Here is a 25,349-nt window from a genome sequence, read left to right on the forward strand (position 1 = left end):
AGGTCATTAGCTTAAGGGCTTTTGTCAACATTATTTGGCCTTCAGTGAATAGCTTTTGGCAACCTGTTATGAGAACCAAATATTGTCCGCAAATCAATGTCACTTTCTACTCATTATGAGTTCTGGTGAATCATTTTTAGTGGCAGTCCGCTGCTAATGAATCTAAAACGTACTGTTCTTTATGACCTATGCGCAGCTTTCTCTGTGTCATTGTGGGTGGCTCTTAAAAGAGCCTTTGGTTTCAGGGTATTCTCCCCGCTCTCGGAATGTTCAGGTGACACGCTGAGCTTTACCCTCTAGGGGTGTTACTTGCTTTGGACTTTGTGGTGATGGCTCTCAGTCTTCTTGGGCAGCAGCACGGCCTGGATGTTGGGCAGGACGCCACCCTGTGCGATGGTCACACCATCCAGAAGCTTACTGAGCTCCTCGTCATTACGGACGGCCAGCTGGAGGTGGCGCGGGATGATGCGCGTCTTCTTGTTGTCGCGGGACGCATTGCCCGCCAGCTCCAGGATCTCGGCCGTCAGGTACTCCAGCACCGCCGCCAGGTACACCGGAGCGCCGGCCCCAATGCGCTCAGCGTAGTTGCCTTTCTTAAGCATGCGATGGAGTCGCCCCACCGGAAACTGCAACCCCGCGCGGGAAGAACGAGACCTCGCTTTCGCACGGGCCTTGCCACCCTGTTTTCCGCGTCCTGACATAACGAACTGTTTTTAACGCTAAAAAGCTACCGTTTGGCCCCCTGGTGCAGCCAATTTATAGGCTGCCGGTAGGTTGTGCACTGCTATCTGATTGGCTGTTGGCCTTCTAGCCAATCAGGAAGCCTTACTACAATCATCTTATTTACATACATAGCACTACCAGTTATCCAATCAGACGTTGGAAGCCCAAGACGTCATTCGAGCGCCGGCCTATAAATATCACTCTTTTTGTCGTTAAGAACTGGTGATTTTCTATCGACCAAAATTGTGCGCCAGCCATGCCGCAGGTGACTTCAAGCGGCACTGCGGTCCCCAAAAAGAGCTTCAAAAAAGCTGTAACTAAAACCCAGAAGAAAGAGGGCAAAAAACGGAAGAGCTGCCGCAAGGAGAGTTATTCCATTTACATCTACAAGGTCTTGAAGCAGGTGCACCCGGATACTGGCATTTCTTCCAAGGCCATGAGCATCATGAATTCTTTTGTTATTGACATTTTCGAGCGTATCGTGAGTGAGGCCTCTCGCCTGGCCCATTACAACAAGCGCTCGACCATCACGTCCAGGGAGATCCAGACGGCCGTGCCCCTGCTGCTGCCTGGGGAGCTGGCCAAGCACGCCGTGTCCGAGGGCACCAAGGCCGTCACCAAGTACACCAGCTCCAAGTAAATGCACATGAAACCCAAAGGCTCTTTTCAGAGCCACCTACATTTCCTGAAAAGCTGTGGGCTTATTACTTGGTTAACAATTTTTGTCTTTTAGGTCTAGGTTATTTAAGTGGACTCTGACGGTGCAGAGGTTAAGCGTTTATCTGCTAACTAAAGGGTCGGCAGCTCAAACTCACCAGCCACTCCTTGCAGACACTATGGGGCAGTTCTTGTTCTACCGGGTCACAGGTGAGTCGGAATCAACTCAACGGCAATGCGTTTTTTTTTTTTTTAAAGTACCTAAATGATTTTTTAATGATAGGCCGAAAGCCTCAGAAGACGTGCTTTTAGTTTCTACAGCAGGAAAATTTAGATACTGGTTAAGTTGTACTTACGGAAGTTTATTTCCGTTCAGTTTACTTAATAGCGTTGCAAAAAGGAAGTTATGTAATGTTAGCTTGAATCGACTATACTTTCTGAATTTCACCTTGAGAATGCTTAAGAGACTGACACTCTTGGCAACATTTTTCCTGAGCATTGAGGTCATCTCATGGATGGATTATAGCAGGAGTAATTCTCTAAAGGGACTTCTGTGGATTGAGAGAGGTGTCAGTAGTCAGCATTCATGTCACGTGGTTTCTGGGGTTGAAGAGTGTCCTGAGGGATGTGACCGGCCATTCTCTAAGACATCTTTTAAATTTCCCGTCTGTTCTGTAAGAAGGCAAAAACGTCTGGCATTGAACAAAGACCTTTTGACCTTAGGGAAGCTGGCATGGGAGCATGGAGGCTATTTTGCTTCCCCTTTACAATGGCTGTGGTGCATGAAAAAGTTCTTCCTATGGACCAATCTACCTGCCTTCAAACTGCTGGGAGTTGAGGCCCAAAATGCAGGTTTCTCGGCCCAGTGATGTCCTCTGTATATTTAGGGAGGCCTCTCTAGGCTGATTTATTTGTCGAGGGCATAGTGGAGTGTGGAGGTCTTGCCATCTCTCTAAGGTATTTCGTGTTGGAACCCAGCATCTGGCTAACCACAATCAACTGGCAAACAGGAGTAACTTTAACCAAATCTCTCTTTTTGCATTACTGTTCTTAACAAGTTATGGTGGAATCATTTTTTTAGTTTGTTTTGTAATAGGATTACTTAAAAATGTGGTTTGTGTCCTGTATTACTGGGTGTTCCAATTTTGACTGTAGGGTAGGCATCAAAATAAGATGCCCAATATTCACACCAGGGGACTTTGAGGGCAGGATTCACTCTGTCATAATCATCTGGACCTTTCTCTGAAGACAACCATAGACAAACAAAAAACCAATGATAATAGATGTTGTCAATGACATTAAAAAGAAGGGATCAAATTACTACAACTCCATAATACCTGTGGTTAGCTGGAATCGCCAATTTGATTGTTTATGTATCTTTTTTACTCTGATCTTTTTCTTTCTTTTTTTATTATTATTTAGAGATTATATATATGCTTTCTTTACATTAAAATAATGTAGATTGAATTTGATAGAATATCTCAAGGTACAGTCAAAATGCATTAAAAAAGTGCCCCATACTTTTGTGCACCATGAGACAGGCCGTGTACAACCTTGAATGCCTTAGCAAGGCACGGATAGAAGGGGCATCTGTGGCCATATTGTATTGGGGTAGGGGACATCATCTCTAATCAGAGATCCTAGCTGCCCCCATGAGATCCATGGGAAACAGCAGATATCTACAAATCCCTGTTACCCTTGCAACCACTCTCAACAGGCCCCCTGATTACCTAAGGACTGATGATTATTTAAACAAAAATTAACTAGGAGTGCTTGGAAAGGAAAACATTTTTGTTCCAACCAAACCTGATGTAGCTTTTACATTAGGTATAGTTTGACTGCAAGTAAATCAAAGTACCAACTGATGTTGAGTAATATCACTAAACAAAACACCCAGGTGCATGCAGGCTGATCAGAGCCCAGGCTCCACGGCCCTGCAGTCTTCTTGCCTCTGCTCTCCTCCGCACCCTGGCTTTAATTTCATGCTGGTCACAGTTCCAAATATCTGTGCAGACCCAACAAAGTAGAGACAGGAAGAGACAGTCTAACTCTCTGGGTCTCTAAGAACAAGGGCAGCCTTCCCAGAGGACTTCCCCTCCTGTCCCATTTTCTAGACCTGAGCCTAGTCCCAGGCACTGCCTGAGCCAATCACCAGCAGCAGGCACAACCATGTGATTGATATGACCTATCAGTTTCCTTCATATAAACTTGGCGTGTATGTATTTGGCACATAAATGTTGTTCTAGCTTTTTTATTTTCTTTTTATCGTTACTGTAAATGGGGGTATTTACTTATTCATATTTTTCTAACATTTTATTTTCATCCTTGCATTTCTCATATGTAAATACTGATATCTGTGCATCATTTGTATATATGTATATCCTACTACTACTTCATTGGAAGTTCCTGGTGGTGCAAAGGGTTAAGCTCTTGACTATTAACTGAAAAGTTAGCAGTTTGAAGCCACCTGGAGGTGCCTCAGAAGAAAGGCCAGGTGATCTGCCTCTGAAAGGTCACAGCCTTGAAAACCATATGGAGCACAGTTCTACTCTAATTGAGAGCAAGGACAGCCTTCCTAGAGTTGCCTTGAGTTGGAATCTAATTGAATTGTCTTATTTGCATAGTAGTTTTCTGGTAGATTCTGTTGGGTTTTACATGTTTGCAATAGTATTAGCTTTTCAGATAATATCATTTTAATATTTTCATAGTAAAAATTTTACTGAGCCCTTTTAATTACTGTATTTACATTTTGAATTTCTCTCGTTTGATTTCTGTGGCTCATATCTTTCACAAGGATGTTAATTTGAACTGAAGAGAGTGAACATCCTTTTCTTGTCTCCGATTTTACTGCAGATTCTTCTGAGCTATTCCTCCTTAAAATATATTTTATTATAATAGGAAAGAATCCTTGTCTATTCAGTTTTAAATCAAGACTGGATAATAAATTTTACCAAACGTCTTTTAGCAGCATCTGGAGATGATCGTAGATTTTTCCTCTTTAGATATTTTATGATGAATTATTTGAATAAATCTAATATTTAGCCATCCTTGCATTTCTCATATAAATAACATATGGGCATCATATGTTATTCATTTAATGTTTTGTTGAATTCTGCTTGCCATTTCATCATTTAGAAATTTTGCTTCGGTGTTACAAATTTTACTTTTTTGTTTGCAATCATGTTCAGCTTTTGGTGTCAATGTTTATCAATTCTTAAAAAATATAATATGGGGAATAGTGGTCTTGTTCTATATCTGGAAGTATTTGAACAACGTTGGAATTCTCTCTTTTTTTTTAAAGCTTTGGCAAAATTCCCCTGAATTTTCCGGTTAGTAGCCAAGTGCTTAACCCTTTATACCACCCAGGAACTTACAATGAAGCAGTAGCAGGATACACAAATGATGCACAGATATCAGTACTTACATATGAAACTGCAGCGCTAGAAAGATGTGAATAATACCTCCATTTACAATAACAACAAAAACAAAATAAAATAGCTGGAACAACATTTATGTACCAAATGCATATACACCAAATTCGTACCTGGTATGTTTTCCGGGTGACAGGTTTTTGACAGTTTTCTCTATTTTTCTTCTACGAAATTGTTGTCCTTAGATTTGCTAAGAATTTGAGATAAGTTTTTATAAATTATATTTAAAAAAAAAAACTGTTTCAAGATATTCCCTTAGGCATAAGTAAATCAGTCTAAAATGATAATAATTCCATTATCTCCACTGTATTTATAACAACTCCTTTATTATCTTTGATTTTATGTTGGTGCCTTCTCGTTTTTTTCACAAGCCACATTAGTTATTGGTTAATATTTTATTTAATTCTGTTTTTAAATACATTTATTTTCTATTTCTTAACGTTCGCATTTACTAGTTGTACTATTATTTTTTGTGTGTGTTCCAATTGTTATTTCCTACTCTTCTCATTATTAAACCTTCTTTCTGCTTCCACTGGTTCATTTTTTTCCCAGCTTCTTGAGTGAGATGCTTACTTTATAGATTCACTCCTCATGTTGCATGGCTTTGATAACTTTAAATTTTAGTTACCATGGTTTAGCTAAATAACATCAGTTGTCAAACAACACAGTTCAAATTTCTTTTACCATGTGTATAAAACAAAAAACAAACAATCCACACCGGTTGCCCTTGAATCAGTTCCAACTCATGGCAACCCCATGTGTTTCAGAGTTGAACTGCTCCTCAAGATTTTCAAGGCTGTGACCTTCAGAAGCAGATCACCAGACCTTTCTTCTGAGGCACCTCTGAGTGGGTTCAAACTGCTAATTTTTTGGTTAGTAGTCGAGTGCTTAACCGTTTGTGCTACCTAGGGACTCCACCATTAATGGTATATTAAAACTGAAACCAAATCTGTCATCATTGAGTTGATTCCGACTTATAGAGACCTTTATAGGACAGGGTAGAACTACCCCATAGAGTTTCCAAGCAGCAGCTGGTGGATTCAAACCACTAACCGTTTGGTTAGTAGCCAAGCTCTTAACCATTGCGCCAATAGTATATTAATGGTAAGTAATTTTTTAATTGGAGAAAGTACAAACGTCACCGCTAGCTCTTCAATCCGTTGGTTACTACACAAATAACAGATGCACATCATGGTCAGTGCCATGGGTTGAATTGTGTCCCCCCAAAATATGTGTCAACTTGATTAGGCCATGATTCTCAATATTGTGTGGTTGTCCTCCATTTTGTGATTTTCCTATGTGTTGCAAATCATAATCTCTGCCTGTAGTTAAAGAGGATTAGGATGGGATGTAACACCCCTGCTCAGGTCACATCCCTGATCCAATGGAAATGAAGTTTCCCTGGGCTGTGGCCTGTACCACCTTTTATCTTACAAGAGATAAAAGAAAAGGGAAGCAAGCAGAGAGTTGGGGGACCTCATACTGCCAAGAAAGCAGTGCTGGGAGCAGAGTGTTTCCTTTGGATTTGGACCCAGGATTCCTGCTGGGAGGAACTCCTAGTCCAGGGGAAGATTGATGAGAAAGACCTTCCTCCAGAGCCAACAGAGAGAGAAAGCCTCCCCCGGAGCTGACATCCTGAATTTGGACTTCTAACCTACTAGACTGAGAAAATTAATTTCTCTTTGTTAAAGCCATCCACTTGCGGTATTTCTGTTACAGCAGCTTTAGGTGACTAAGACAATCAATGACCAATCACATCATGAGATGTCAACATCATGAGAGTGTTGACACTGCCACCGTTTGAGAGACTCTAGGATACGCATCTAGAGGAACTTAGTGAAGGTCAGCTTACTGACATAATTGTAGAAAGAGGTTGTGCCAAAAAGAATGAAGGTGTCCCAGAGAAAGTGACACCAACAAAAAACTTCACATTGAAAGAACTCTCAGAGATATTTCATGACATTGAAAGTGTAAAGGGTAAAATACTGGAATCTTAGAGAGCTCTGGTTGCATAGTGGTTAAACGTTTGGCTACTAACCAAAAAGTCGGCAGTTCAAATCCACCAGCTGCTCTTTGGAAACCCTATGGAGCAGTTCTAGTCTGTCCTATAGGGTCTCTATGAGTTGGAATTGACTTGATGGCAATGGGTCTGGTTTTTTTTTTTTAATCCAAACTTAGAAAGAAGTATGGCAATTGATCAAAGCATAGAAAAGATGCTCACCCTGTATTGTATTATATGATGAGAAGAGAAGGCAATGACAATTTAATCTACTCTCGATGAGTTTTTTAAAAAGAACCAAAACACTATACACCCTGTGGGGGGCCTCACTTATAGACATGGTTAGGTTCCGAAGACCAGGTCGTTATATGAAATTAGCATCATGCGACAATGGATGGTGATTATATCAGATCACAAAATGGAGGATGACTACATCATTATATAACTGCCAAATTACATCAATACATAACTGCCAAGTTACATCATTACATAACTGCCAAATAATATCATTACATAACTGCCAAACCACTGAGAATAACGACCCAGCCAAGTTGACACGTAATCTTTGCCATCAAAGCCAGCATTACTCTTGCCTTGCACTTCAGCATTCATTACTGCCAGATGTACACCATTAACTCCCAAAATAGTACATTCTTTTACCATTGTCATAAATGTGAAATGTCAGATAATGAGATAGTTGATGGGCGTTTAGCAGCTTCTAAAATCAGGTAGTGCGAGGCCTCCCACACTGTTTTTCAGTAATGCTTTACTTATCTGGGGCCTCTTCCCTTTTCATAAAAAGTTTGTGATTAGTTTCTTCATCATGCTAAAGAATGTTGTTGGAATTTGGATCAGAATTGCATTGTATCTGTAGATGACTATGGGTAATATTGACACTTTCACAATGCTGATTCTTCATATCCATGAGAATGTTGTGCTTTTCCATTTACATAGGTCTCTTTTGGTTTCTTGAAGTAGTGTTCGGTAGTTTTCTTTGTGTAAACCTTTTATGTCCCCTGGTTAGATTTATTCCTAAGTATTTTATATTTTTGGAGGCTATAGTATTGATTTTCTGATTTCCTTTTCAAAGTTCTCTTTGTTGGTGTAGAGGAATCCAACTGATTTTTGTATGTTAATCTTGTATTCTGTGATTCTTTTGTTTTATTATGTGGTGGATTATGTTGATTGATTTTCTAATGCTGAACCATTCTTGCATACCTGCTATGAATTCCACTTGGTCACGATGCACTATTTTTTTGATATGCTGATGAATTCTATCTGCTAGAATTTTGTTGAGAATTTTTGCATGTATATTCATGAGGGGTATTTGTCTGTAGTTTTCTTTTTTTGTGGGGTCTTTGCCTGGCTTTGGTATCAGGGTTATGCTGGCTTCACAGAAAGAATTCGATATACCTTCCTTTTCTATGCTCTGAAATAGTTTGAGTAGTATTGGTGTGAGCCTTTCTCTGAATGTTTGGTAGAGTTCTCCAGCGAAACCAGCCCGGCCAGGGCTTTGTTGTTGTTGTTTTTCGTTGGGAATTTTTTTTCATACCACTTCAATCTCTCCTTTTGTTATGGGTCTGTTTAGTTTTTCTACCTTAGTTTGTGTTAGTTTAGGTAGTGTATTTCTAGAAATTTGTGCATTTATTCTAGGTTTTCAGATTTGTTGGAGTACAATTGTTCATACTATTCTGTTATGATCCTTTTTATTTCAGTTGATTCTGTTGTGATATCATCCATTTCGTTTCTTGTTTGGTTATTTGCTTCCTCTCCTGCTTTTCTTTTGGCCAATGCTTTGTCAATTTTTTTGATCCTTTCAAACACAAACTTCCGGTCTTGTTGATTCTTCCTTTTGTTTTTCTGTTCTCTATTTTATTTCTGATCTAATCTTTATTATTTTCTTTCTTCTGGTGACTGTGGGCTTCTTTTGCTGCTCTTTTTCTGTTTGTCAGAGTTGCAGGGTTAATGTTTTGATTTTGACCCTTCTTTTTTTTTGTTGTGCTTTAGGTGAAAGTTTACAGCTCAAGTCAATCTTTCATACAAAATTTTAAACACATATTGTCATGTGACACTAGTTGCAGTCCCTACAATGTGACAACACACTCCCCCTTTCCACCCCAGGTTTCCCGCATCCATCCTACCAGCTCTTGTTCCTTACTGCCTTCTCATCCCGCCTCTAGACAGGAGCCACCCATTTGGTCTCATGTATTTGCTTGTACTAAAAAGCACACTTTTCATGAGTATTACTTTATGTTTTATAGTCCAGTCTAATCTTTGTCTGAAAAGTGGTCTTTGGGAAGGGTTAACATAGTGTCCGGGGGCCATGGTCATGGCCATGATTCCTCTAGTCTCAGTCAGACCATTAAGTCTGGTCTTTTTTAGGTGAATTTGAGTTCTGTTCCACACTTTTCTCCTGCTCTGTCAGGGACTTTCTGTTGTGTTCCCTGTCAGGACAGTCTTTGGTGACAGCCGGGCGTCATCCAGTTCTTCTGGTCTCAGGCTGATGGAATCTCTGGTTTATGTGGTTCTGTCTCCTGGGCTAATATTTTCTTTGTGACTTAGGTGTTTTTCATTCTCCTTTGCTCCAAGTAGTTTGGGACCAAATGATGTAACTTAGATGGCCACTTAAAGACTTTTAAGACCCCAGATGTCACTCACTAAAATGGGATGCAGACCATTTTCTTAATAAACTTTGTTAGGCCAATTGACCTAGATGTCCTCTGAAACTATGAAACTATGGTCTCCAAACCCCACCCCCAGCTACTCTGTCCCTTGAAGTGTTTGGCTGTGTTGAGGAAGCTTCTTAGCTTTTGGTTTAGTCCAGTTGTGCTGACTTCCCTTGTATTGTGTTGTCTTTCCCTTTTACCCAAGAAGATTCTATTTTACTCTCTAGTTAATGAATTCCTCTCTCCCTCCCTCCCCACCTTTGTAACTATCAAATAATGTTTTCTTCTGTATTTAAATCTTTTCTTGATTTCTTATAATAGTGGTCTCAGACAATTTTTATCCTTTTGTGACTGATTAATTTCACTCAGCATAATGCCCTGCAGATTCATCCATGTTGTGAGATGTTTTGCAGAATTTTTCATTGCTGTTTATCATTGAGTAATATGCCCTTATGTACCATAATTTGTTTATGGGCACCTAGATTGTTTTCATCTTTTTGCTATTGCGAACATTGCTGCAATGAACGTGAGAGTGCATATATCTATTCACGTGATGGTTCTTATTCCTCTAGGACATATTCCATGGAGTGGGATTGCTGGATTGTATGATACTTCTAGTTCTAGCTTTTTAAGGAAATTGATTTCCAAAGTGCTTGTGCCACTTTACCTTCCCACCAGCAGTACCTAAGTGTTCCAGTCTCTCCACAACCTCTCCAACATTTATAATTTTGTGTTTTTTGGATTAGTGCCAGCCTTGTTGGGGTAAGACGGTTTCTCATTGTAGTTCTGATTTGCATTTCTCTAATGGCTAATGATTGTGAGCATTTCCTCATGCATCTGTTTGCCACCTGAATGTCTTCTTTGGTAAAGTGTCTGTTCATATCCTTTGCGTGTTGTTAAATTGGGTTATTTGTCTTTTTGTTGTTGAGGTTTTACAGTATCTTGTAGATTTTAGAGATTAGACCCTTGTTGGATATGTCATAGCCAAAATGTTTTTCCCAGTCTGTAGGTTGTCTTTTTACTCTTTTGGTGGAGTCTTTTGATGAGGATAACAGTTTGATTTTTAGAAGCTCGCAGTTATCTAGTTTCTCTTCTGGTGTTCGTGCATTGTTAATTATTGTTTGTATTCTGTTTATGCCACGTGTTAGGGGGTCCTATCATTGTCCCTGTTTTTTCTTCCATGATCTTTATCATTTTATATTTTTTATTTAGGTCTTTGATCCATTTTGAGTTGTTTTTGCACATGGTGTAAGATATGGGTCTTCTTTCATTTATTTGCAGATGAATAGCAAGTTATGCCAGCACCATTTGCTAGACTGTCTTTTCCCCGTTGAATGGACTTTGGGTCTTTGTCAAATATCAGCTGCTTATAGGTGGATGAATTTATGTTTAGATTCGCACTTCTGTTGCATTATTCTATGTGTCTGTTGTCGTACCAGTACCAGGCTGTTTTGACTATGGTGGTGGTTTAATAGGTTCTAAAATCAGGTAGTGTGAGGCCTCCTACTTTGTTTTCCTTCAGTAATGCTTTACTTATCCTGGGCCTCTTCCCTTTTCATATGAAGCTGGTGATTTGTTTCTCCGTCTCATTAAAAAATGTCATTGGAATTTGGATTGAGATTGCATTGTATCTGTAGATCGCTTTGGTAGAATTGACATTTTGACAATGTTGTGTTTTCCTATCCATGAACATGGCATGCTTTTCCACTTACATAGGTCTCTTTTGGTTTCTTGCGGTAGTGTCTTGTAGTTTTCTTTGTATAGGTCTTCTACGTCTCTAATTAGATTTATTCCTAAGTATTTTGTCTTCTTGATGGCTATTGTAAATGGTATTGCTTTGGTGATTTCCTTTTTAAAGTTCTCTTTGTTGGTGTAGAAGAATCCAACTGATTTTTGTATATATGTCTTGTATCCTGGTACTTTGCTGAACTCTTCTACTAGTTCAAGTAGCTTTCTTGTAGATTCTTTAGGGTTTTCTGTGTATAAGATCATATCATCTGCAAATAGGGATACTTTTACTTCTTCCTTGCCAATTTGAATATGCTTTATTTCTTTTTCTTGCCTTATTGCTCTGGCTAGGACCTCCAGCAGAATGTTGAATAAGAGTGGTGATAAAGGGCATCCTTGTCTGGTTCCCGCTCCCAAGGGGAATGCTTTCAAACTCTCTCCATTTAGGATGATGTTGGCTGTTGGCTTTGTATAAATGTCCTTTATTATTGTGAGGAATTTTCCTTCAATTGCTATTTTGCTGAGAGTTTTTATCATGAATGGATGCCTTTCTTGTTTTTGATGTGTGCATTTATTGCTATAAATTGACTTCCAAGTGCTGCTTTTGTTGTGTCCTAGAAGTTTTGGTAAGATGTGTTTTCATTCTCATTTGATTTTGTGAAATTTTTTATCCCTTCCTTGATTTCTTCTATTACCCAGTGATTTTTAAGCAAAGTACTGTTCAGTTTCCTCCATAGTGTTTTCAATGGAGTTGAAAGTTGATTTCATCAACTGAATATTTGGATGTAGACTGCCAGACCTTTCTTTTGAGCCACCTGTTGGTGGGCTCAAACCTCCAACTTTTGGTTAGCAGCTAAACCCATCAACCATTTGTACCACCTGGAAATCATTGTTATAGAAAACCTAAGTAGCTGCCTAAACTATCTCTCCTTGAGATCAGAGGTGTAGACCAAACGTGCACTAAGGACCCAGCTTTAGGGAACAAAGACAGGTGGTTGGAATGGGTGTGTGACCTCCAAAGACTTCAGCAATGTCAGACCAAAAAAAGAGAAAAACTTGAGTCCAAGAAAATGCATCTGAAAGCAGAGAAAACACAGCTCTTTGTCTTGTTTTCTTTTTTAAGAAAGACACTGTCTGTCTACTCTCTGCCTCTCAGTCTCTGTGTAATACAGGGTTGGCAAGGCAGAATTTTCTGAGGGCAGAAAAAGGAAAAAGTTAGGGCATGTGAAAGGTTTGGACTCTGCTGTGAGCACAGCAGGGACTGGTTTGGGAATTAGGCAAAGCAGATCTTCTAGGAGCCACCCTCCCCAGGCACCTTTATCCTAAAACAATTGCAATGGCTGCCCATAGGGATTTGCTCCAGGAGCAAAGGAGATATTATCTGTGTCTCCCTGTCTCCAGGCTGTGGTTTTGCATTGTCTGGTGGGGGTGGGGGAAGCAGAAAACATAGATGGGATCCAGTAAACTGTGGGCTGGGACAGGGGCAGGGCACATGGGCCTGTTTAGAAACTTGATGCTTTAATTAACCTAAAGACACCATGATGCCTCTGCCCAGAAGGGGAAAGAACTCCGCTATATGGTGTAGTCCTCAGAAAGGGGAATTTCCCAATCTCATCTCAGATGAGACCAAGAGATACAGACAAGGCAAATCCTTGCAGGGAGCAGGACCAGAGGGAGCCAGGCCATCTTAATTAGGCAAACCACTGTACTGCTCTGTCAGGTAGACATCACTAGCCGTTAGGGTGGGACTAGTCATAGCCAAAGGAGCCCTGGTGGCACAGTGGTTAAACTCTGGCTGCTGACCAAAAGGCTAGCAGTTTGAACTGGGGCTGGCTTCAGGGCTCAGAAGTGCAGACTGGTGATTGTTAGTATTGGAGTTTCTATGCAAAAAGAGTACCCTAAAACCTTACCAGGTCATTCTGTTTTACATTTGAATTTGCAAAAAAAAAAAAAAAAAAATTTGTAAGAAATGTTTAACTCATATCTGGTCTATGAATCCAAAACTTAACTGGGGTGCTTCTGTGTCTAAAATAGGCCTACGTGTTCTGTCCTTTACCCAAATCTCAGACTGTTATTGTTAGGTGCCGTTGAGTTGGCTCCAACTCAGACCAACCTGTGTACAACAGAGCAAAACACTGCCCGGTCCTACTCCATCTTCACAATCCTTGTTATGCTTAAACCCATTGTTGAATCCACTGTGTCAATCCATCTCATTGAGAGTCTTCCTCTTTTTGCTGACGCTCTACTTTACCAAGCATGATGTCCTTCTCCAGGGACTGATCCCTCCTGACAACATGTCCAAAGTATCAAAGTATGTGAGACATAGTCTCGCCATCCTTGCTTCTAAGGAGCATTCTGGTTGTACTTCTTCCAAGACAAATTTGTTCATTCTTTTGGCAGTCCATATATTCAATATTCTTCACCAATACCACAATTCGAAGGTGTCAATTCTTCTTCGGTCTTCCTTATTCATCATCCAGCTTTCACATGCATAAGAGGTGATTGAAAACACCATGGCTTGCATCAGGCGCACCTTAGTCTTCAGGGTGATATCTTTGCTTTTCATCACTTTAAAGAGATCTTTTGCAGCAGATTTGCCCAATGCAGTGCATCTTTTTATTTCTTGATGGCTGCTTCCATGGCTGTTGACTGTGGATCCAAGTAAAATGAAATCCTTGACAACTTCAATCTTTTCTCCATCTAACTTGATGTTGCTTATTGGTCCAGTTGTGGGGATTTTTGTTTTCTTTATATTGAGGTGTAATCCGTACTGAAGGCTGTAGTCTTTGATCTTCATTAGTAAGTGCTTCAAGTCCTCTTCACTTTCAGCAAGGAAGGTTGTGTCATCTGCATATTGCAGGTTGCTAGTGAGTCTTCCTCCTAACCCTTATGCCCCGTTCTTTGTCATATAGTCCAGCTTCTCGGATTATTTCCTCAGAATACAGATTGGATAGATATGGTGAAAGGATACAACCCTGATGCACACCTTTCCTGACTTTAAACCATGCAGTATCCCCTTGTTTTATTCAAACCACTGCCTCCTGATCTATGTACAGGTTTGTCAAGAGCACAATTAAGTGTTCTGGAATTCCCATTCTTTGCAATATTATCCATAATTTGTTATGATCCACACAGTTGAATGCCTTTACATAGTCAATAAAACACAGGTAAATATCTTTCTGGTATTCTCTGCTTTCAGCCAGGATCCATCTGACATCAGCAATGATATCCCTGGTTCCACATCCTCTTCTGAATCTGGCCTAAATTTCTGACAGTTCCCTGTCAATATAATGCTGCAGCCACTTTTGAATCATCTTCAGCAAATTTTACTTCTGTGTGATATTAATGATGTTGTTCGATAATTTCCACATTTGGTGGGATCACCTTTCTTGGGAATAGGCATAAATATAGATCTCTTCCAGTAGGTTGGCCAGGTAGCTGTCTTCCAAGTTTCTTGGCATAAATGATTGAGTACTTACAGCACTGCATCTGTTTGTTGAAACACCGCAATTGGTATTCCATCAATTCCTGGAGACTTGTTTTTTTTCCAATGACTTCAGTGCAGCTTGGACTTCTTCCTTCAGTACCATTGGTTCCTGCTCATATGGTACCTCCTGAAATGGTTGAATGTCAACCAATTCTTTTTGATATAGTGACTCTGTGTATCCCTTCCATTTTCTTTTGATGCTTCCTGAGTCATTTAATATTTTCCCCATAGAATCCTTCAGTATTGCAACTCGAGGTTTGAATTTTTTCTTCAGTTCTTTCAGCTTGAGAAATGCCTATTGTGTTCTTCCCTTTTGGTTTTCCATCTCCAGGTCTTTGCACATGTCATTATAATACTTTGTCTTCTTGAGCTGCCCTTTGAAATCTTCTGTTTAACTCTTTTACTTCATCATTTCAGATCTCAGACTACTGCCCCCATTATATTCTCTGCCCTGAGACAATGTAAAACCACAGCCTGGAGTCAAGGAGACACAGTTTACATCTCCTCTGCTTACAGGGCAAATCTAATGTGTGGTCACTGTAATCACGTTAGGGAGAAGAAAAGGTGAGTAGGTACTATCTGCTTCCCCCAATTCCACCCCCCCCCCAAAAAAAAAATCTGTGCTGTATTTACAGCAGAGTCCTAACTCTTCCATGCCTTAACTTTTCATTGGAGCTCTGGTGGCACACGCAGTTTGAATCTATCTGCCACTCCTTGGAAACACTATGGAGCAATAATACCCTGTTCTATAGGGTTGCTATGAGTTGGAAATGACTTGATCACAAGGGTTTTTTTTTTTTTTAACTTTTTCTTAGAACATTTTGCCTTGCCAATCCTGTATTAGTAATATTGACGATTGATTACCCAATAAACAAATTACACAGGGGCTTAACCATGTTTATTTACTAATCTATAGTGCACAATTTCACCTGTCTTTCACCACAGATGAAATTGTGCACTACAGATGAGTAAGTAAACATAACTAAGCCTGTGCGTACCTTGCTTACTGTATTCTGCTGCGTATAGTGCTTACTGGTTAACCCGCCCCCTGTGTATTACATAGGGATTAAGAGATGGGCAGTAGGCAGAGAAAACATCTTATTGCAGACGGAACAACTTGGACGAAAGCTTTTCTATTTCTTGTCTGACCTCACTGATCTCTTTTGTGTTCATACATGATAATAAAACATGACATTTCAGAACCTAGGGGAATCAGGTAAAACATTGCTTGGAGGAAAAGTGATAGCTTTAAATACTTAAATTGAAAAATTAGAAAATATGAGTGTGAAGTAAGCATTCCACTCCAGAAGTTAATAAACTAGTGGAAGCTGAAAGGTAGTTTAATAATTAAAAATAAAATTAAAAAAACACAAAATAATAAATTAGAAACAGGTAAAACTGTAGAACTAATAAACCCAGAGATAAAGAACTAGCAGATAAATACATTCTTTTAGAAAAAAAATAAAACAAAGTAGGTTTACCATTGTCTTTTTTTTTTTTTTTTAACATAGAATACAAACACAATTAAGGCATTATTCAAAAACGAAACTCGTTGCCGTGGAATCAATTCTGACTCATGGCAGCCCCATATGTTACAAAGTAGAACTGCTCCACAGGGTTTCCTTGGCTGTAATCTTTATGGAAGCAGATGTCTAGGCCTTTTTCCACAGCACAAAATGTTTGTGTTACTCCGGGACCTAAGACATGATACAGGAATTATAATAATAGACACAGTGGACATAACAGAATCATAAGAGGCCCCTTGTCTTACCTCCTATTTTTAGAGAGCTTAAAAAATGTAATTGATCAAAACTGATTCCAGGAAAGATAGCCAATCATTCAGAAAAATTTTATAGAAGAAAAAAATACATATCAAAGACCTGTGATCCACAAAAGTCACTAAAGACAAATTGTTTCATAAGGGAATTTTACCAGATCTTTAAAGAACAGACAATTCCAATGCTGTGTCTACCGTTCCAAAACCAAAAAATCAAACCCATTGCCTTCAAGTCAATTCTGACTCATAGCGACCCTATAGGACAGAATAGAACTGCCCCATAGTGTTTCCAAGGAGCGGCTGGTAGATTCGAACTGCCGACCTTTTGGTTAGCAGTTGAGTCCTTAACCACTGTACCCCCAGGGCTCTGTATACTGTTCCAGAACATAGAAAAAGATGGACATCCTCCATGTTACTTTTATGAATTGAATATAAAATTGATACCAAAAGCCAACAATTATTGCACACAAAAAATAAACTAGAGACCATGATGGTTTATGAACATCATGCGTGAAGTGGAATATTCTCCAAGACAGACCACGTGCTAGACCATAAAGGAGCTTCAATAAATTTCAAAGAATTGAAATCATACCTGGTGTGTTCTTCACCCACAAGAAATCCACAATAGAAGGGAATCTGGGAAGTTCCCAAATATGTGAAATCATAACTAAAGCAGGCAAAAGAAAGAAAATAAGAAAGAATTCTGTGGAAATAAATAGAGAATAGAAAAATCAACAAGATCAAAAGCGAGCTCTTGAAAAGATCAACAAAATTAACAAACTACAATGACTAAGGAAAAAAGAAAGGAGGCTCCAGTTACTAAAATCAGGAATGAAAGAGAGAATGCAACTACTGACCTTACAGACAGAAAAAGGAATAAAAGGGGATACTGTGAGCAACTGTGTGCTATGAATTAGATAACTTAGACAAAATGGACAAATTCCTAGAAAGACACAAACTACCAAAGCTGACTCAAAAAGAAATAGAAAGTCTGAATAGAACTATAACATTGAACAGTTCAGTCATCTGTTTTTAGTTTCTTTAAGATCCATTCAATTTTTAAATAGCACCTGCTCTCTGGGGATGATACAGAGCGTAAAAAGCTCAGGGAATGTCTCAGGTAGTTGCACACTGCTGGGTAATTTTTGCCATAAAGGTGACACTATTCTCTGGATGTGTTCAATTGTTCAACTCTGAAAATGTACTGAGAACCATCAAACTGTATACCATAACAGGTAAAATTTTATGGTATGTTAATTCTATCCCAGTAAAGTTGTTAAAAAATAAAAATAAACATCGAGTTTTGAGGGAAGAATATTTAGCAATAGCACAAAAAATGAAGTACGTAGGTGTAAATCTTAAAAGGTAGGTGCAGTGATTGTATGTGGAAAACTGCAAAAACTGATGAAAGAATTCAAAGAGCATCTAAATAAGTAGAGATAAAATGCATTCATGATGAAAAGATTCAATACTGTTAAGATGTTAAGTCTCCCCAATTTGAACAATAGATTCAATGTACTCCCAATCAGAATCCTGGCAAGCGGTTTTGTACATATCAATTAATTGATGCTCAGATTTATAATGGAAGACAAAAGTACTAGAACAGCAAAAACATTTTTGAAAAAGAAGAACAAATTTAGAGGACTCACATTATTATCTGATATTAAGACTTACTATATACAACTACAGTAATCAAAAAGCTAAGAACTAGTCAACAAGACATTGTATTATTGGCAAAAGGACAGATACACAGATCAAGGGAACAGAACAGAGTGTTCACATAAATATAGTCAACTGATTTTCCTACAAAATGTAAAAGAAATTCCAAATTGAAAAAACAGCCTTTTCAACAAATGATTCTGGAACAATTGGACATCCACATACCAAAGGAAAAAAAACAAAAAGAATCTGCAACACAGACCTCACACTGTACACCAAGATTAATTCAAAATGGATCATAGAACTACATGTAAAGCACAATGCTATTAAATTTCTAGAGGGAAAATAGGAGAAATCTGTATAATGTTGGGTCTGGTGATGAGTTTTTAGATATAACACCAAAGACACAATCCATGAAAAAAAAAGTTTAGAAATTCAACATTTTTGACATTAAAAACTTCTGTTCTTTGAAAGACACTGTTAAGAGAATGAAAAGACAGGCCACAGACTGGGGGAAAAACATTTGCAAATCACATATCTGATAGATAATTTGTATCCATAATATACAAACATCTCTTCAAACCCAACAATAAGAAACAATTCAATTAAATAATGAGCACTCATCTAGACACTCATCTAGAAAGATATACAGATGTCAAATAAGCATATAAAAAGACGATCGACTTCACTGGCAAATTAACAATGAGCTATCCCTACACACTTTTTAGAGTGGCTGAAATCCAAAACACTGAAAATACCAGATGTTGAAGGGGAATCACAGCAAAACGAACTCTCATTCATTGCTGGTGGGCTGTTTCTTACAAAGTTAATCGTAAGCTTACCATAAACCTAGCAATAGTGCTTCTCTGTATTTACCCAACTGGACTTGAAAAGATGTCCACACAAAAACCTGCAAATGAGTGTTTATAGCAGTTCTATTCATAATGTTCAAAAAGTGGAAGCAACCAACATATGCTTCAAGAGGTGAATGGATAAACAAATGGTAACATATCCATATGATGGGATATACCCATAAAAAGGAAAGAGCTATTAATCCACACAATGAAGTGGATGAATCTTAAATGCATACTGTTAAGTTAAAGAAACCAGGCTGAAAATGATACATTAAATGAAGAGTTGAAGGGATGTGGGAGCTAGGCAGATATCTGCTGTTTCCTATGATTAGAGATGCTGCCCCCCTCTCATACAGCATGGGTGTGGATGCCCCCCCCCCATGTGTCAGCTAAGGCTTGCAGAGGCTCTGCATTGGTTGTCTCACTGTGCATGTGGATTTTTACTGTACATTCAAATATTCTATCAAATGGTACTAAAGAAAGCATATATGTACACCGTAAGTCTTTTTTTTAGAAAGGCAAGAGTACAAAACAAAAAATTAATAGTCAATTTGGAGATCCATCTAAACACAGATTTCTGAGAAGTAGTAATAATTTGAACTCATCTCTCATGTTCGTAGCTTTTGAATTCAAAGTCTAGTATCGCTGATTTTTTATTTTTTTAAATGCTCGTCTACTTTCTGAGAAAAGTCCAGCTAATCGTAAAAGAGTATATGTATCTTGCACCCAAAGTCCCCTGACTTGAATATTTGGCATCCTGTTTTGATATATACCCGATGGTTAAGGTTGGAACATTCCAATTTTTAAGCCCAGTAACATGGGCTTAAAAAATGGGGACACAATCTCCTTTTTTAATGATCTTCTGTACTTTGAGTGCAGAGAGAAAACAAATGATCCCATCATAACTCGTAAGAAAAGTAAAGCAAAACGAGAGGTGATTCGGTTGAAGTTACTCCTATTTGCAAGTCAGTTGTGGTGAGCCAGATGTTGGGTTCCAACATGAAATACCTTAGAGAGATGACAAGATTTCTGTAGTACAATATATCAACATGTCCTCAACAAATAACAACTTAGAGAGATTGCCAAAAATGCACAGAGGATGTCACCAGGCCAAGAAACCTTGGGCTTTTGGGCCTCAAATCCCAGTGGTTTGCGGGCAGGTAGACTGGTCCAAAGCAGGAACTTTTTCATGCACCATAGCCAGTGTAAAGAGGAAGTGAAAACAGCCTTAATGTTCTCATGCCAGCTTCCCTAAGCTGTAGGCCATTTTCTGTCTTCTGATAGAATGGATCAGAAACGAAGGAAAAAAAGATATCCCAGCAAAAAGCTAGCTGCATCCCTCCCGGCACCCTCATCCCCAGAAATCATAACTACATGAACTATATGAACTGAAGCTTGTATTCAGAAGGCTCTCTTCTTTGAAGTCACTTCATCTATGAATTTTGAGCTTTCATGAAAATTGAAGAAAATGCACATTTGAGTTCACTAACATTTAGAATTAGTCATGTTTGGTTACTCTCTCAAGACATGTTACATCTATTCTGCTTACTTTACCACATTATAGGGTGTGAAAAAAAACTTGCTAAATAAAACGAGTTCATATTCACCTAGATACAAGGGTATTTTTAAGAGCCCACAGCTTTCTTTATATCATGTAGGTGGCTCTGAAAAGAGCCTTTGGGTTGTGACGCTTTGGTTATCACATGATTTTATTTGGAGCTGGTGTACTTGGTGACAGCCTTGGTGCCCTCGGACACAGCGTGCTTGGCCAGCTCCCCCGGCAGCAGCAGGCGCACGGCCGTCTGGATCTCCCTGGACGTGATGGTCGAGCGCTTGTTGTAATGCGCCAGACGAGATGCCTCACCAGCAACACGTTCAAAGATGTCAGTGACAAAAGAATTCATGATGCTCATGGCCTTGGAGGAGATACCAGTGTCAGGGTGGACCTGCTTCAGCACCTTGTAGATGTAAATGGAATAACTCTCCTTGCGGCATCTCTTGCGCTTTTTCCCCTCCTTCTTCTGAGTTTTAGTTACGGCTTTCTTGAATCCCTTCTTGGAAATGGTAGTACCCTTAGAAGTCAGCTCCGGCATGGTTGGTGAATAGTGCCAATCCTCACCGGAGTTTTGGGAGCGAAAGAGTGGTATTTATAGGCTCGGCCCTCAAATGACGTCTTGATCAAACAACATTTGATTGGATAATAGGTAGTGGTATATATGTAAATGAGATGATTCCAATAAGGTTCTCTGATTGCATAAGCAGCCATGCCATTAGCCAATCATCTACCAAATCAAGATCTACCGGTCACAGTATAAATAGGTTCCAGTACCGCCCTCCCCCCTCCCTCCTAACGGTAACTTTTTCCGTTATAACAGATTTTCTTTTGAGCTATGTCAGGACGTGGGAAGCAGGGTGGCAAGGCGCGCGCAAAAGCCAAGTCTCGCTCTTCCAGAGCAGGCCTGCAGTTTCCCGTCGGCAGAGTTCATCGACTTCTCCGCAAAGGCAACTATGCTGAGCGCACTGGGGCCGGCGCGCCGGTGTACCTGGCGGCGGTGCTGGAGTACCTGACGGCCGAGATCCTGGAGCTGGCGGGCAACGCGGCCCGTGACAACAAGAAGACGCGCATCATCCCGCGCCACCTGCAGCTGGCCATCCGCAACGACGAGGAGCTCAACAAGCTGCTGGGCAAAGTCACCATCGCGCAGGGCGGCGTCCTGCCCAACATCCAGGCCGTGCTGCTGCCCAAGAAGACCGAGAGCCATCACCACAAAGTCCAGGCCAAGTAATGCTTCCAACTCATAAAGCCCGGCAAAAACATCTTGGAGAAGGGGGCCGGAGGCAAGAGCTTAACTGAAACCAAAGGCTCTTTTCAGAGCCACCCACGGATTCAGAGAAAGAGCTTGGGACAGGTCAAGTGATTTGATGTCGCCAACAGTAAATTACTGATATATTAATAGGACTTTGAAAAGAATCTGTAGTTTTGATGAATTGAGGTTTCTGAACCCGTTCACTTTAAGGGTTAATAACAGCGCAGCTCAAGTTCTTGGGGAAGATGCGGGCATCACAGTGGAACTGTCTTCAGTACCTACTGAAGGTAGGCAGAGTAGCTGCCCTAGCAGACTCCCGGCAGTGGACATGCCATCCTTAAGGAGTCTCTGGATGGTGCAAACTGTTAACAGGCTAAAGGTTGGTGGTTCGAGTCCACCTAGAGGCTCCTCGGAAGGAAGATAGGGTTGATGTTCTGCAGAAAAATCAGCAGTTGAAAACCCTATGAGGCACAGTTCTACTCTGACACACATGGGGTGGCCATGAGTTGGAATTGAGACTTGAGGGCAACTTTTTTTTTTTTAAGAGTAAGACCTGAATGATGGTTGGGTTAGAAGTAACGGAAGGCTAAACTTGCAGTTTTCAGCTCAACTCCTGACAGCACACCTACAGGATATTAGTAAAGCAGCAAGCAGAGCACCACATACCCCTAGGCTGCATGATTTCTCAAGTGCTTTCTAGCAGGGGATTTCCTTTGAGAGTTGTAGGATGGCTCTCTATTTTAAAATCTGTTAATGTCGTATATTAATAAGCCAAAGAATAAAAGGCATTTACTAATATTTGATGCCTATATTTTATATGAACAGCCCTGGTGGTAAAGTGGTTAAAGCACTTGGCTGCTAGCCAAAGGTCAGGGTTCCAACCCACCAGCCCTTTTTGGGAGAAAGATGTGGCAGTCTGCTTACGTAAAGGTTTACAGCCAAAGAACCAAACCCGTTGCTGTAGACTCAATTCCGACTCACAGTGACCCTATAGGACAGAGTAGAACTGTCTCATAGGGTTTCTAAAGAGCGGCTGGTGGATTCAAAGCACCAGGACTCCACCCTGTCCTATACGGTCACTGTAAATCAGAATCAACTCGATGGCAATAGGTTTATATTTTATATGAAAAATACTTATTAAAAGTGAATAAATTTATTTCTTTGTGTGTAGGGTATATCTCAAACAAAAGCTTGATACCATTTCAGTGGTGAAATCCTAGTGTCAGTATAAATCAATAATATGACAATTATTCAGGAATATAAGGTACTGAATTTTTCAAGAGGTTGAACTACGGAAAATGAGGTAAAATATTTTGTGGATACTTTTGTGCTGTGTACAAGTAAACATCCACAGAAACAACTGGAAAATGTTAAAGCAGCCAAATGTAAAATCTACAAAAATAAAAATGGCAATAAATTGGAGAGTGGACCAACAGTAAAAGTCAAATTTACCAAACACTATGAAAAATAAAATTAGCTATTTGTAACAAGCCGCTTAAACATTCACAAAATTAAAAATTATTTCTCTTAACAATAGTTACATAAAATAATTCCCAACTCTATAGAATTGAATAAATATAAGAGCTATTTGTTGAAAACAATTATTATACTAAACCTCTTGGGAATCTCATTTAGAAAGAAAGGAAAAATAAACCTAGAAAGTGTTTTAAAATTACAAGGAAGTAGTTTTTAAAAATCTTAGGTTAACATATTTGAAAATATTGATGAAATGTAAGCATTTTTGGAAAAATACAACTTGCTTGAATTGACCCTAGAAAGCAGTAAGGACTAAGAGGAATAGAAAAAACAAAAATATGGTCATCAATGAGCTACCATCCTCTAAGGCCAGATTTCCAAGGCTGTTTCCTGTCAGGCCTTTAAGGAAATGATAAATCTAAAGCTAATAAAATACTTGCAGATTATGAAAAAATTTAATTTGTATTTTTGAAGAAAACACGATAAAACCTATGAAGAAATTTTACTACTAAGTGCACCAGTCTCCACTGTAATTAACAATCCACAAATCTTCCATTAAATAAGAACAACCAATTCTGGTACTCTGGTAACCCATTGAAAAATTAACCAGGATCCATCTAAGAAGTGTAAGATTGTTTCAAAGGTGAGTAAAATGCAAGCTTAATTCACTTTATAAAGTTACAAGAAAAAAAAGAGTTAAACTCAATAGATGCCTAAAATGCATTTGCTAATATTTAGCTGAAAACATAATTTTATAATATATCATAACATAATTTTCTTTCCCTAACACACTCTATTTTTTAAAACATGCTTTTAGGAACACATGCTGGAATGATGAGAGCAGCCAATCAGAGCAACCACATCTGGCTCAGCCAATAAAAGCACTGCATCCATTTCTGGGCCAGAGCGATTGCTCTGAAGAGTGAGACAGTGAGCCAAAGAGTACGCAGAGCATTTCAGACCTGGAGCTAAAGCTTGTTGTTTGTTTATTATAGATATTTAAGAATGGGAATATAAAGTTGCCGCCAGTGGTCATGTCTTCTGCTTCTTTTGGCAAATTAAAAGAATAACAATGACAGCAGAGTTGATAAAGTTTGTGGTGGAAGGGAGGAATGATGGAGGAATGGAGAGAATGGATGTACACTTGGATTCCTTTCCTCAAGGACTATTTTCTGTTCCTGTTCTGTGTACTACCTCACTGCAATGCCCTTAACAATACCAATTCCCTTCTTTTTTTCCTTCAGCTATTTTCATGTTCAGTTTCCTTTACTTGCAATTACATGCTACTGGCAAATCCAACTTACAATCTTTAAGGATGGGCACAACAGCTAATAAAGTGTGCATGATCCTTAATCCACACCCATCATCATGGTTTTCCTTTTAGGATGAAATTAAATCCTGACCTGTCATTCAGAGGGTAAGTAGATATTAAGAGAACAGAGGAAGGTTGAAATTCCACTAAAGGATGGTTTTTCTCCTTTTCAAAAAAAAAAAACAAAAATTAAGGAAATGAAAAGACTTGTCTGGGTCCAATCAGGAGAGAGAAACCACATAGTAATTTGAACAGGGAAGGTTTAGTGTAAAAAAGTATTAAAAAAAAAGAAAAAGTACATAAAAGATAATATATAAAGAATTAACTCTTTAAGGACCCTATGGTGCAGTGGTTAAGGTTTGGCTGCTAACCAAAAGATCGGCAGTTGAAATCCACCAGCTGCTTCTTGGAAGCCCTATGGGGCAAATCTTCTCTGTCAGATGGGGTCACTGTGAGTCAGAATTGACCAACAGCAACAGGTTTTTTAAGGCCTGAGGTAGAGCACAATGGACTGTGATCAAGGCTTTCTTGGGGAGGGCATGGCTGTGGCTCATTATGATGTCAGAGAATTCACTGTGGTACCTAGCTGATGGAACTTGCTGGAAATCTGTCCTCTAGGATGTGAGAGAAAGCCATTCAATGGGCGATGTCTCACTGGAGGCACCTCAATGCAGAATTGTCCAAGGGAAGGTGGTGTAATGGGAAGATGCTGTCCACTGGGTACTGCTACCTACTGTTCCCTGAAGGAGCCAAACACTGGAGAAGCTCTGCTC

At 39.4% G+C, this 25,349-nt stretch overlaps 4 protein-coding genes across 4 annotated transcripts; 2 read left to right on the top strand and 2 right to left on the bottom strand.

The window, feature by feature from the left end:
* Positions 1–305: 305 nt before the first annotated feature.
* On the bottom strand, positions 306–701 carry LOC126076688 (histone H2A type 1-A). The gene has a single exon (XM_049885254.1). The coding sequence runs from the start codon at positions 699–701 to the stop codon at positions 306–308; it is 396 nt and encodes a 131-aa protein (XP_049741211.1).
* Positions 702–979: 278 nt separating this feature from the next.
* Positions 980–1,363, top strand: LOC126076701 (histone H2B type 1-A-like). The gene has a single exon (XM_049885278.1). The coding sequence runs from the start codon at positions 980–982 to the stop codon at positions 1,361–1,363; it is 384 nt and encodes a 127-aa protein (XP_049741235.1).
* Positions 1,364–20,690: 19,327 nt separating this feature from the next.
* On the bottom strand, positions 20,691–21,074 carry LOC126076697 (histone H2B type 1-A). Its single transcript, XM_049885266.1, has one exon. It carries the CDS (start codon positions 21,072–21,074, stop codon positions 20,691–20,693), a length of 384 nt encoding a protein of 127 aa, XP_049741223.1.
* A 297-nt stretch (positions 21,075–21,371) lies between these two features.
* Positions 21,372–21,767, top strand: LOC126076682 (histone H2A type 1-H-like). Its single transcript, XM_049885247.1, has one exon. It carries the CDS (start codon positions 21,372–21,374, stop codon positions 21,765–21,767), a length of 396 nt encoding a protein of 131 aa, XP_049741204.1.
* The last annotated feature ends 3,582 nt before the right edge of the window (positions 21,768–25,349 follow it).

Source organism: Elephas maximus, chromosome 1, assembly GCF_024166365.1.
Source record: "Elephas maximus indicus isolate mEleMax1 chromosome 1, mEleMax1 primary haplotype, whole genome shotgun sequence".
Lineage (NCBI taxonomy): Eukaryota > Metazoa > Chordata > Mammalia > Proboscidea > Elephantidae > Elephas > Elephas maximus.

What these genes read in the sequence shown, in the direction of transcription:
- LOC126076688 (XM_049885254.1), bottom strand. Translation starts at nt 701, where the DNA reads ATGTCAGGACGCGGAAAACAGGGTGGCAAGGCCCGTGCGAAAGCGAGG.
- LOC126076697 (XM_049885266.1), bottom strand. Translation starts at nt 21,074, where the DNA reads ATGCCGGAGCTGACTTCTAAGGGTACTACCATTTCCAAGAAGGGATTC.
- LOC126076701 (XM_049885278.1), top strand. Translation starts at nt 980, where the DNA reads ATGCCGCAGGTGACTTCAAGCGGCACTGCGGTCCCCAAAAAGAGCTTC.
- LOC126076682 (XM_049885247.1), top strand. Translation starts at nt 21,372, where the DNA reads ATGTCAGGACGTGGGAAGCAGGGTGGCAAGGCGCGCGCAAAAGCCAAG.